A 14,097-nucleotide genomic window follows, 5' to 3' on the forward strand; every position below is an offset into this window, starting at 1 on the left:
ATCCCAACTCATACGTGAGTCATAGAAAAAACGGTAAGAATGGTTCAATTATAAAAGATCGAAAGAAACACACACACAAAAAAAAAGCACCATAAATAACTTTTAATATGAATAAATCTTTTCTTGGAATATTTTGAAGAAAAACGGTAGGGAATATTTTTTTCTTCTTCCCAATTACCTGTTTTTGAGCATAAAAGAAAGAGTTCAATAATTACTATTTTATTGCTCTCAGTGGCACAATTTTGAACTCAGTCCATAATTCTTTTGTTCTCCCGTTTCTTTTTTCTCAGTTGGGGGAAACCCCCTTATTTTAGGGAAAATGATCGTTTTTAGTTTCCAAACGACTACTCGCAGAAACTATAATTAAACGTTCCTACTAAATTTCAATATTGGTCTTATTATATTCATCTTCTTTTAGTTTCTAAAGTTACGCATGATTTGTTGAAGGAACACCAGGGAAAATATTCTTTTTTAATTCCAAGAGGGAGAGAAAGAGAAGCTGAAAATTGTGAGAATAATAAACATTCATTTCTATTCACATGGAGCACTATTCTAAGTATCGCGAGTTCAGTAAATCTGAGGTGCATAATGTAATAAAATGAGAATACGATTACAGGGCGATTTTAAATGCATGGGACAAACTATAAGAGGTGATATAAGACTCCTTAACAACCATTTTTGGTCGTAGAATGTGTGGTCGAATCGCTATAGCAAAAGCGGTGGAGGGTGCTAGAGAGTGCACAACAGCACTTCCTTCACCAAAAGCAAATATATTTTCTGACGGATTTGATGCAATCGACCACTGGAGGGTGCAAGGTATTGTGACGTGGTAGGTTTTCTCATGGTGGAATCTGGGTAACTCAAATTCTACCACAAGTCAATATACCGCTTGACCATTGTTTGGTGCAACATAACCTTGATGGTCCTTGCAGCAATAACAAAAAAACTCCAATCCAATCCGAAGGTGCATATGCACCCTCGAATGGTTGATAGCACATATCGTAGAAAATCCGTCTTGAAATTATGGTATTTGTTTTTGGTGAAGTCTGTTGAAGCACTCCCTAAAAACATCCTCTTATACTAGCAATGGCTTTAATTCACTACTGCGTTTAATTGGCTGAGCAATGATGGAGAGGGATATGAACTTTATATTCTTATTTACGGCAGGCCGATATTGGAGTGAAAACTCAGCTGAAGGTTCAAAAATATTACTTAACCTTTGATTTATTTTAAATATTTTACATACATTTTCGATTATACTATATATGCTATCATTTCGCCAATACGATGTTTTTCATAAGTTCAATACTCATTTTTTTACGATTTTCAAACATTAATTATTAACAGCTTCCACGCATGATAAAATGGTATATCTCAGTATGATGACAGTCATATAATTGAATAAAAATTAATACAAAATAAATAAATGTGTATGGTTTTTCGTGAATACTTGATTTATAAAAAAAAATTATTTTATTTTAATTTTAAAAAATTTGAATTTTTTGATTTCAGTTTCAAATAAGATTCTGTTAATGAAGTCTCATTCTCAAATAAAACAATATTTTTCATGGTATTTCTATTAAAGCATAGTTTTTGAGGTTCCTTGACATGCTAAAAGATAGGAGATTCCCCTCAAACCAACTCCATTCATTGTGTCCATACACATAATACAAAACTTTAATTAATTAATCGGTTAAATGCATATGTCACGGTCAAAGTCTGAATTGTGGCAGTTCGCGAATTGGCGGAGAGTTTGGACAATGTCCGATTCTCAGAAATGACTAGTGATGTTTCGATCTACTGATGTAAGACCGTTCTGTATGTGCCGATGCCGGCTTTGGGCGTAACATACATAAACATCCGAAAGGAAAAATCGGGAATCGAATTAATCTTGGATTGATGACAACTGCATTTTTATAGACAGACACTGCATTTTTTTCGTAAACATTTTTAAGTTGCATTACGTTGTTTGTTAATTTTCCGTTTCGTTTTCGACATCGATTTTGTAAATTTAAACTCACCGGTATTTTCCTCTTCAAATTTTATATATTTTCTAGCGTCTGGAGTCATCGTTAAAATCACAACCCGAACTTTATTTCATCAATTAATGTTAATCAATATTTCAAATAATCAGTGATGCGATCAGTGAAACATTCAGTACACTATATCGATTGAAATTGGAGTTTATGATACATAGACCTCATTAACAGATCGTATCGACTAATATCAAGTTATAATTTGTAAGAGTGAAAGGCGTAATAACGGGAGTGATTTATCAGCCGCACGGCTGGAAAAACCACAGCAAGAAGGACCTCTTCTCTACACTGTCACCTCTTGATGACGTGATTTCATACAAGTTCTCTAACAGAGACAATTATTCAGCTTCCGGGCTGACACTTCATCGGGTAGATAAAGTGAAGATAGCGTAGTATCAGATGATCTTGTTTCATTATAGTAGACACTGCAATTAAAGTCCCATCAACGATGAAATAATTATGTGCGAACGCGAGACATCTACTGGTTCTATCTCTTTTGAAACTTCGAAAGACACACTGCGGAAAATTCCGTTCACTATTACGCGGGGGGGGAAATTACATGAAAATCACCGTTTATCTTCTAATATTGACTTGTGCTGGTCTATCTTGGACAACAACAGGCAACAGGATAAAAGCAGGGAGTTTTGAAATTCATAATTCATTCAGTAATGTCAAACTCGATTATAAAGACAACGAAGATTATATATATATATATATATATGTGTGTGAATTTTTATCGTTATAACACGTAGGGTGAGGGTGAAAAGAAAAATCCACTGTACACACTCTCTTATCTACTTATCTATTATTCTGTTTATGTCTTCTATTTTTTATTTCCCCCTTATTTTTCCTAGCGTGCGATTAGGTTAGGACAAGGTTACTCAGATTTATCGCCGATATGTCGAATAGAGATCATCCAAACTTGTTGCCAAAAGCTTTACCCCATATTGCAATACCCTTGACCCATACCAAATTGGTTTCCAAAACACACAATTTGTACATTGCGCAGGTGCCCTCGACTCTGTCTGTCATGTGTACACAACCTTTTCAATACCCAGGCTAGATATAATATACTACAATAATACATACTACTCGTTGGTCGGAAACCTGTACATATGCCGCAATCATACATTTTATGGCATATTTCCATAATTTTTCCCGTTTCGCCTTCTTTTATAAAAATATCCCGTTCCAATGTTTTCAATGAAGCTCTTGCTTCAATTTTTATTCCTAAGTAATCAGGGATTAAGGATATTTTCATAATTTATAAATTATGATAAAATTACGTAATATATAGGGTGGGTAAAACTGGAAAAATAACCGAAATCAAAACCGGTTTTTTTTGCGGTGTTAGCATCGCAAGGTCAAGGGAATTTTTTCACAGGAAAAAAGTAACTCAAAAACAGCTGATAGGTGGCGCTGGTACGAGCGATTTCGGTGGAAATATGCAAATGAGATGCTTATAAGAACTTGCGGTCTTAATCCACAACCCGTTCACCGTTGTAAAACGTGTACGCCCACCTGCTGCACTCTGCCATTGCTGGATTTGTGACTCGCTTGTCATGTGTTATTCCCTGCGGTGGTGGTGGTCATGTGGAACTCATACTGCTGTTATAAATGATTTGAAGGCATGTGTTCGTTATTTGCGTATCTTTTCTATGATTTCTGTACCTCAGTGCCACCTATAGGCTGTTTTTGACTTAATGTTTTCCTGTCTTAAAAAAATTCCTTTGGCCTAGCGACGCTAACCCTGCAAACCGTTTTTTATTTTGGTTATTTTTCCGGTTTTTATGGAATTTTAAAGTTTTTAGGGACTTTTTGCCCACCCTGTATATGAAGTAATGCTATAATATATAAAATCATGTAATATATATCACATGTAAATATTCGCACCTCTCATATTTTTGAAACTAAGAATCTTTTCGCTCTAACTTCATTTTTAAATCCACTATTATTTGCAGTTGTGTTTCGTTTCCTTCAAAGATGTATGTCAACTTTGCTTATCTTTGATACGTTTTTGGGGATAAATGGTATGTTCCGTATTTTCCTGTCTGGATCCTTATTCCCCGTATTTGTAAAGGGTATATATTGTCAGCCTAGTTATACAGGCTTTCTTTCAAACCGAGCGCAACTCCGGTCTATCGCTATGGATTATTTACTTCTTAGTGAGTATTGGATTATTTACTTCTTAGTGAGTTTTCCGGAAGTGTAAGTATATAACAGTCTTAGTGCGTATCTAGTGTTTTGTCTGATTTTTCAGTGCTGCCATGTATATTTCAAAAGTGAAATGAGTCAAATGATCCAATACTCGTACCGTTTGTAGGTCTGTTGCTCTCTGTCGCTTTAACAAGTCGTATAACAGGGAGATCGGCTGGCATTCGTGACTCGAAATTGGGAACCAGAAAAAAAAACTCCAGCCGATCATCACTGCGCTAAGACTGGGTGGTTAAAAGTGCACACAAATCTTACTTGTTCTAGATACAGAAGTGTATGAGGGCGTCCGAGTGGCATAGTGGTAAAATACTCGTCTACCACCATGAAAGCTTTCGTCCGAAACGTTGGTTGAATCCTGGAGAAGGACATAGATAACTGCTATAACATTAAACGGCGGCCACCACCGATAGATGTCATCTTCATTTCTGACCCAGTTCAATTGGTAGTGAATTCACGCGATATGACCGGAGTTTGTGTGCGGTGAAGTATATAATGAAATGTATGTCCCTCATTTTGATCAATGGAAAAAAAAAACAATGACTAACGAGTCGGTAATTAATTTTATTACATATATAGAATATCATTCCACATAATTTTAGATTTCTCGTGACAAAAATGTGCTGGTAATTTTTTAAAAAAAAAGTGAATCTCCATCTATTATAATACAAACTATAGAAGATTCCCCTGATTTTGTGAGATAAGAATATAACAGTGTTTGTGTTGTTTGTGGTGGGTCTTCCTGAAAGAATAAAAATTCAAAAATCTCGGAGATAAAATTAATTTATTTTTACAAGCCACATAATTAATATTAACGCTTAAACGCGAAGAAGGGGAGGAGAAAAATAATAAATGTCGAGCATATTTTTAAAAGCTTAGCAGCTTAACACTTAATTCTTCCGCATAACAGTAAAGGAAATTTGCGAATCTATCTCCTAGTATGGGCCCGAAGTGAAATGATGAATATCCAGAGGTCTTTCCAGTTTATCCTCTTTTCTTGGCTTACTTTTTGAGGTGGTGGACTGAGCTCTTAAATTATGTTCATGCTGAATTTATGAGAGGTTAATTGAGTCACTAGAAGCGTCATAAAAACTGTAGCTGCGATATGTCTATCTGCAGTACCAAGAAATAATCGTTTCCACTCATATATTTTGAACACTTCTGGATTTTTTTCACTTGGGATTTAATTGAAAGTCTATAATTTAGCATCAAAATTACTCAAACCTTCTTTCAAGAAAAACTAGCAGTTATTGAAAGTTTTTAAACCTTAAATCTTTTCTAAACGTAAAAGCTGTAAATAAGAATGATTCTTTTCAGAATGATACTTTTTCGTGTTGATACTCTTTCGACCTATGTCAAAAGTCATTAAATCATTAGTATTTTTAAAGCAGGTATCTTTAACTTTTTGCCAACAATTACTGTGTTGTTAAATGAACACTATTATGTGTAAGATGCTCGCGTTCTCAAGAAGTTCTTCACCGACACAAAATCTAACAAGCCATTCAAGAAAGTATTCAACGATACCAGATCCAAAAAGTCCATTCAAGATTCACCGACACCAGAATCCAGCAGTTCATTGAAGAAGGTATTTATTTCCTCGACCGAAGAATCGAATATCCCATTCAAGATTCACAGGCAAAAGAATCGAACAGTCCATTCAAGGCCGCTGTGGTGGTCGAGTGGTCATACTGACGGACTCGCGTCGCGTGGTCCCGAGATGGAACCCCACCGTCGCCACAGTGGTGATCGGCTAAAGTTGGTTTTCAGTGGTTCCGGAACTTCAAGGCGAAAATGCGAGCCGATCTCCCCGTTAAAAAGTCTCGCCAGAGCAACAGGCCTACAAGCGGTACAAATGTAATTCAATCATAACACATCACTCATTTCACTTCTGAAATATCTATGACAGCACTGAAAAATTAAACACAACGCTATATATGTACTCAGACTGTTAGATACACACGCACATTTGCACTTCCATCACTGCTCACTAGGTTGTAAATCGCCCATAGATGGTGATAGACCTGAGTTGTGCTCGGTTTGAAAGAAAGAGTTCATTCAAGGAAATATTCAACGGCACCAGAACCGAAAACTCCATTCAGGATTCACCAACACCAAAATCGAGAAGTTCATTCAAGAAGGTAACCACCGGCACTCTAATCGGCTATAAGGGGCCGTTCAAGTATTACGTAAACAAAGTTTTTGCCATTTTTGACCCCTTCCCCCCCCCCCCCCTGTCAGCAAAATTTCGTCATCAGCTCTGCCCCTCTGAATCCTAACTCATATTTTCATAAAAGGTGGTTAATGACGTAAACATTATCCAAACCCCCGCTCCCCCCCGTGTCATCAAAAGTCAGCAAATCGGAAACCCACTCCCCTCCATCGATGATGACGTAATACTTTAACGGCCCCTAACCTAGAATTCAAATTTGGGAATTCCTATAATAATGGCATAGAAAGAGACAGTGCGAGTGACTCAAAAAAGTGAAATATTCATACCTTACAGGCTACATCAAGTTCTACTTTTTATACGAAATATTTAAGAGCTGACGACGCCCCTTATATATTGGATTGTGTCGTATACTTCAACTGCACATGCCACTGTTCCTAAAAAAAACTTTTTCACGCTTTTTTGTGCAACCTTGTGCTTGAAGTTTCAGAGAAAGAAAATATTTTAAATCATTCACAACAGTTCAAGTCTACAAAATTTTATACTTTTTAGAAATACATTGTACATATGGAACTTTATATTTAGAAAAAATCAATATAAAAAAAAAATATATCTGTATTTCAAGAAAAGATAAAATTTAGTCATTGTTTCGACGCTATTTGAAAAAGACGGAAGCATGTAAATTCGACCAAATTACCAATGTGGCCATTTCCTGTTTGGATGAACATGTTTATGCAAGTTTGTTTGTGCTACCATTTATATTTTTACACTCAGCAAATTTCAGATAGATATGTGTTGAACATTTCATTTACAGAAATCTCTCCAACAGATATGTGAATTTCTATAACATGCTTATAAACGGCTTTTGTTTGCATAGGTGTATTTACTAGGAAATCATTTGGTTAGTTTGTTCCAGAAATTAAACGCTAAATAAATAATAGTTATAATTGAAACTTTATGCTATTTACGCAAATGAACCGCAAATACGATATGCGGATCTCTACTTAACGCTAAATGCTTTGTTTCTATTGAATTTAGAATATTTTTTCCAGAAAATATTTTGGTTGGTTCATCCCGGAAAAAAAGCCACTTACGTGAATCCCTAATCGCAGATAGAAAACGGTGCGAGAAGAATTTCTACAAATGTTTCTCCTATTTGGCAGAAGTTAATACATTCCTTCAATGAACACAATATTTTCCGAAATAACAAAATTGTCGTGTTTCAACGATGGTATCATTTCTAACTATCATGTCAAACAAAAAAAAGTAAAATATATGAGTCGGAAAACGACGAAACGATGAGGGGAATAAATCAGAAACGCCGGAATTTATTAAATATCTTATCCACTTTATACGCAGTATTCATATTTATCCACCTAAAAGCAGCATTTCTCTTTCAACGATGTACATAAATACCCCGCCTCTAATGAAACAATTATGCCGACACCCAAAAAATACGAGACAGGAAAAAATTGCGTATAAACCACTTTAATGGTCTTACGAGGGAAAATTGTTTTTGAAAGGGAAATGGGAAGGAAGCGGGATTTCTCTCTAGAATGTTCGTAATAGATTTTCCCGGGGAAAAACTTTTAGGAATATTTTCTCATCCTATTTCAAAGAGGATGAGGGAGGACGAAAAAAAAAAAAGAATTTCCAATCAAGATCCATCCTGGGCTTCTCTAATCTCCATATTTTTCTATCGTGCCTATATTTTTACATTAAAAGTGTATGGCATTAACTCTCTCCTTCCACCCTTTTAGTACGCATTTTTCATTGCTACGAGAGCTAAAGGATAGTTAATCACGTGCGGAACTCATCTCTCCTACTTTTCGGTGGAACAAACGTCGAACTCAACGCTGTTGGTGGAACACGAAGATTCATTTCCGGATTCTGGCACCTTCCCACACCATTTTATACCCTTTCCACATTTTCATCCTTTCCTATCCTAACTCTATTTTTACCTTTATTTTTATTCATTCCGCCCTTCTATTTCTATTTGGTGTGCAGGAAAAATGAGAAATTTCCGGAAAATGGATTTTCTAGGAATTTCCGTTCAGCATAACTATGCTTTTTTTTTTGTTATATCTTGACATAGTATATTAGAATAGAGAGAGTCACCCAAAGTAATATCAGCATCTGCGGAATTGAAGAAGAAAAATGTGCGAAATGTGGGAATATGTGAAGTGTTACATATTAAAAATGTTCCCCCGTTGTCTGTCAGTGAGTAAAAAACATTTCTGAGACTTCGTCATCCATGAATACTCCCACTGCAATAATGCGGTCGATGGTGAAAGTAGATAAACGTATATAGCAAGTAAACCTGCTGTAGTGAACCCGTCTTAAACCGGGATTCGGAAATTTCGCCCCGGTACGTTCCATCACTAGTACATTTCACTCCGGACTTTCGTCTGCCCTGACCGCATGAGTGACCACGTGAGTGACCAAGTGTCTGGGTGAGTGCGTGACTAAGTGAGTGTGTGAGTGACTAAGTGAGAGTGAGTGAGTGACCAAGTGAGTGTGTGAGTGACTAAGCGAGAGTGAGTGAGTGACCAAGTGAGTGTGTGAGTGACTAAGCGAGAGTGAGTGAGTGACCAAGTGAGTGTGTGAGTGACTAAGCGAGAGTGAGTGAGTGACCAAGTGAGTGTGTGATTGACTGTATGAGTGTGTTACCGTATGAAAGACTGAATGAGTGGCCGTAGTAGTGATAACGTGAGTTGGAAATTTACCCCCCCCCCCCACCGACATTTCGCCTGTCGTGACCATATGAGTGATATCTCAATCTCTCCTTGGAGCTCGTGTGCTCATGGACGGTCGGACCTAACTCAGGCCAAAGTTCACAAGCTTACACTGCCACCAGATGGCGACTTATCCAAGGATGATGTGCGAGCTTTTGCCTGAGTTAGGTCCGACCGGCCAAGTACGGTCCCCTTTCAGTGCACACGAGCTCCAAGAAAAGCTTGAGGCATGTGGTTTAGTGGTCTAGAGCGTTCACTCAGAAAGTGAAAGGACGTGGGTTCGATTCCCGCAAGAGGGCAGATGAATTTTTTTCTCTTTCTTAAATACAGTAAAACCTGTCTTCAACGGAATCATGTTGTCCCCTCCCCGACAAAAATCTTAGTCACGGCCCTGTTGCCGAGGATTACATAAATATAGACGATAATGAAAACTGAACCTTACACGACAGATATTGACACCCTCATTGAAAGTTTCATAGAAAGTAAAAAAAAAGTAATTTTGGTCATTTTTCAGATGAAGGACAGTGTGGGATGAAGTTTCATGCAGATGTTGTGAAAACCTAAATATTTAGTAATTATAGAGTAAATAATGTGCATTACTTTTTACTTTATGTGCATTTAAATTATTAGTTCATGTTTATTATACTGTACTTCATATACATACGAGATCGTTACATAATTTTACATATTATGTCAATTGAACCTCCATTAAGCGGAAACCTGTGTTCAACAGAAACAAATCTCGGTCCCTTGCGATTCCGTTGAAAACAGGTTTCAATGTATATATCTTCACTTGTGCCAGCTGTAAAAAAACTTTCGTATGGACAGCGGAGAGTGACATCATCCTCGGACTAAACATTTCGTTCGTTATACACCAAAATGAAAAGAATTAAACGTTTGAAATGGAAAGGGCTGGGCATATTGCAAGAACAACAGATGGGCCACAAGTATTCTAGATTGATACCCCCGGTGGTGTTAAACGTCGAAGAAGGCGGCCCTACTCAAGATGGATTCACGATATCAAGAAAATGGCAGGAGTCAACTGGATGGCTAAAGCATCAGACAGAGCAAAATGGAAAAATTTAGAGACCTTCATCTCCAGCAGTGGATTGAAAATGGTTGTTGTTGAGGATGATGATGATGACACCAAACAATGACTGTTTATATGTGAATTGTTTAAAATAAATTAGGGTGCGTGAACTTGTCCATGACAGGAAATCGTTTCCATTTTCCCCCAGCTCTAAAGTGAACTTTTTTATCTACAGGTTTCAGGTCCCAGTTCGACAGTTAGATGTTGAATCGTAATGATACCGATACACTGTATCATTTGTGTTTCATTTTACAGATTCTCTGGAGTGGCTGAAACTCGGAGGAAACGAACTTATATCAATACCTTCATCGGCCTTGAGGAATCTCACCAGGCTAAGGCAGCTCGACTTGCGTTGCAACAGAATTAAAACCGTAAAGAAAGATTCCTTCAAGTACTTCGGTGGAACCCTGAAATACATATTTCTTCAGAAAAATAGGTACGCCTCATGCTTACTTCTATATTCATACCTTTAATAAGTGTATTTTTATAAGAATTACGATTTCTTCCACTGTCGGGGTCAGCAAAAACTAAGTTTTTTCAGAAAAAAAAACCCCAACTCACTGGGGTTTTTTTTTTAGATTTTTTTTTATTTTGAAGAAATACAGAAGCAAGTTATGTAGCCTACATAAATATAATAGATTGTGTAATTTATAGCAATCATTATGTAGTTATTGCATCAGTGGCGGCTCATTACAGAAAATTCTGACGGGCGAGGTGTGCCAAAACCTATTAATTCTAACCTTTTATTTATATGTATGATAAAGGGCAGTACCCGATTTATATACTAATGTGTGAGTATGTGATTTCCCTAAGGCGGTTTTTTTCCCTAAAAAAAACAGTCCGGGTTTTTTTCGGGTTGAGTAAAATCAGACCAACTTAATCCACCATACAGGGTATCGATATAATTGAAGTCGGCGCGTATTCTAGAATGTTTACAGCCTTAAACAACCCATCAAAAAATTATGACACTTTAAGAACATCTTTTAACGGCCAATAATGTTCCCAATTAGGAACATCGGTTTTCTTTATTGGGAAAAAAATATTTTTCTCACATGAAAGCGCTTGATTTTTTTTTTCCTGAATTCATAAGATTGAAAATGAATTTACAAAACAAAAATTCCATTCATTTTAGCACTTATGTCATAAATTAATTTTTTTTTCAAATGACTTATTTTTAAGGAAGAATAAAATTAATTTTTTTCTCTGATTTTTTAATGTTGTTTCTATGGGAAGTCCAGGAAATATACAAGAAAAAATTTCAATAGATTTTATACTTATCTCTATACTGAAGAAAGGAAATTACAGGGAGGGATGTAGAAAGTCAATTCAAATCTTAATTCGGCACGTAAAACTTTCGGAAAAAAGGAGAAAGCTTTTCTAAAAAACAAAAATCTCCTTATGGCTTTTGGTGTGGAATAAGAATATTCGTGAAAGACTTCCACGTTCTTGTAAACTCGAGTTATATGTTCACCGCAAATTGCATTGTGATCATCCTATAGTTGTGAATATCGGAATTAATATTCTATCCCTATTTTCTCCCCATCCTTTCATTAAGGCTTTTGCAAAGTTCCGCGATTCCCTGATGAATAATCAGGGAATAGCGGTCTGTAGACGGCGCAAAACGCATCAACTTTAATTATACAGAGGAATCTCCTATGTCGGACATCACCCGTTAACGGTCACTTTTTTGAATTACGTAAACGGGACTCAACTCAACGTGTATTTTAATACCCATTAACGGACACACTCATTAACGGGGCAAAATTTTCGGCCCTTTTGGTGCCCGCTATCGAGAGGATTCACTGTAGACACCTTAATAATTCAAAACAATTATTACACAAGTGAATAACTGGTATATACGTATAAATTCCCAGTTTTCAAATGAATTATTACTCTTATGTATTATGTACTTCGGTATTTCAAGCTCGTTTTTCATCCAAATATTATCTGAACCAACAACAAAACATTGCGTTGCTGTTTTCGAGTAATATGTTATACGCTAATTGCTATAATTTTTGTATCGTCCTCAATTTTCCGATTACGTGTTGAAGTAAATTCCATTATTTTCTTCTGCACCCAGCATAAGCACAATAGAAGAGGAAGCGCTGATGCTCCTGACGTCAGTGGAATGGTTGTATCTGCATTCGAATGATCTGTCGCATCTACCAGAGAGTGATTTTAGACCGATAATCGACAGGCTGCAAGTTCTGGACATTCATGGTTAGAAATGCTTCTAATATATTTTAAATTAATGGGAGTCTGGAAGCACGTGAATGTTAGAAATTCTCGGTTACTTACAGTGCTCAAGTGCTTCAAAATCCAGCAAGAAAGGTGTTGGTCTCTCATCCCAGTCTCTCCTGATGCCAACAAAAAAAAGTCCATGTTTTGAAGTGCAATATTCACGTAGATATTTTTTCAAATTCAAAAAATGGAGGAAAGTTGAAAAAAAAAACAGTTCTAAATGCGGAAAACCCGTTTTACCCGCATTTAACGCATTTTTTTCCAAAATTTACTCCGTTTTTCGAATTCGAATGTTTCTACGAATATATAGAGAGAAACAAGTGGTGACAGATATATGGGCATTTGTGGATATATTTTAATAGACATCGCGATGTCATGTTCCCACGCATGCAAGATGAAAGAAGAAGAGATTACGATATCATCAAATAAATAATTTAAATTTACTTGAGTCAACAACCATACTTTTAAAAAAGTTTTTAAAAGTTTTCGTTTATAACAAAGATGTGGATGAAGATTTTTCAAATAGTAACCGAGGAAGTAAATTTAATATTTTGAGAGCTGGAAATAAAGGAAACATTTTTCGAAATGATTTTATATTTGACTTTTTTACCTGCATAGTATGGCATCTAATAATCCAATGTTGATTTTTGTTTTCCAGAATTAAAATAATTTAAACTCTGTTTGTTTTTACATTTACAGATAATCCATTTCACTGTGACTGTCAGATACTGTGGTTCCGTGATTGGTTGCACGGTCGCGGCACAAGCGTTGCCAATCTTCCGAAAGAGACATGCTGCAAAACTCCTAACGGTATAGCGTCGACGCCCATCATCAAATTGACCAATAACAGCTTCCACTGTTCGTCTGGTGCTTCGAGCGTGTCTAACCCTCTAACTGTGACATTCATCGTGTTAACCATGTTCCTGATACGTTCGTCAGCAACCAAACGCCACTTCAGTATTGGTGCGTAACAACTGCCCAAAGCAAAACTGTATAGTAATTCAGTTCGTGCGAGAAGAAAACAAAAACAAACAAATATTTCTCAAGCAAAAAAAAAGGAAAAAAAAAAGTCACTTGAAATCTAACATTTTCGAGATGTCGACGATGAGAACCTCTATTCGTGGAACTTTATCCTTTTATTTTTCATTATTTAATTCAATTTTTCTACTTTACCTGATTTAACATATCGTGATTTATGGGATTTCATCGTGCAATATTTAAGTAAAAATTTGTGGCTTAAATGGTTTTATATATAAATATATAGAGAGTTTTTTCCAACTGCAACATTTCATTGTGTAAAGTTGAAATGTTCTGCACCTGTTTGTTCAATAAATGTCAATTTTTTTTAATGTATATATGTGCCATCATATATTCTTTTGCATATATTTTTGCAGAAAATATGAAACAGAACGATAATCCGTCAAGTTTCCATATTGACAAATTACCACCATCACGATCTTTTCGTTAATCACGATTATCTTGCTTAACACGATGCTTTGTATTCAAGTAATGCTGAGATATCTCGCCTCCTTTAAAGCATCTTGTTTCGGTAATAATGAGACAGTCTGAGAAGTTATGTTTGCTTTTCATTCGAACATTTTTTTCTATAACCCTGCA

The 14,097-nt window shown here is 36.2% G+C and overlaps 1 protein-coding gene across 1 annotated transcript in view; it reads left to right on the forward strand.

Moving 5' to 3' along the window:
* The window catches only part of LOC149076304 (uncharacterized), a 101,510-nt gene extending 87,679 nt beyond the window's left edge, over positions 1 to 13,831 (forward strand). Inside the window, exons 3-5 of the mRNA XM_089243861.1 lie at positions 10,495 to 10,675; positions 12,320 to 12,459; positions 13,180 to 13,831. Of these exons, the coding sequence (XP_089099987.1) occupies positions 10,495 to 10,675; positions 12,320 to 12,459; positions 13,180 to 13,451 (593 nt within the window). The 3' untranslated portion in view covers positions 13,452 to 13,831. The remainder of the gene's footprint in view (positions 1 to 10,494; positions 10,676 to 12,319; positions 12,460 to 13,179) is intronic.
* The last annotated feature ends 266 nt before the right edge of the window (positions 13,832 to 14,097 follow it).

Source organism: Pholcus phalangioides, unplaced genomic scaffold, assembly GCF_987345545.1.
Source record: "Pholcus phalangioides strain wild (caught in Gottingen) unplaced genomic scaffold, Ppha-v1.0 ptg000015l_1, whole genome shotgun sequence".
NCBI classification, from domain to species: domain Eukaryota; kingdom Metazoa; phylum Arthropoda; class Arachnida; order Araneae; family Pholcidae; genus Pholcus; species Pholcus phalangioides.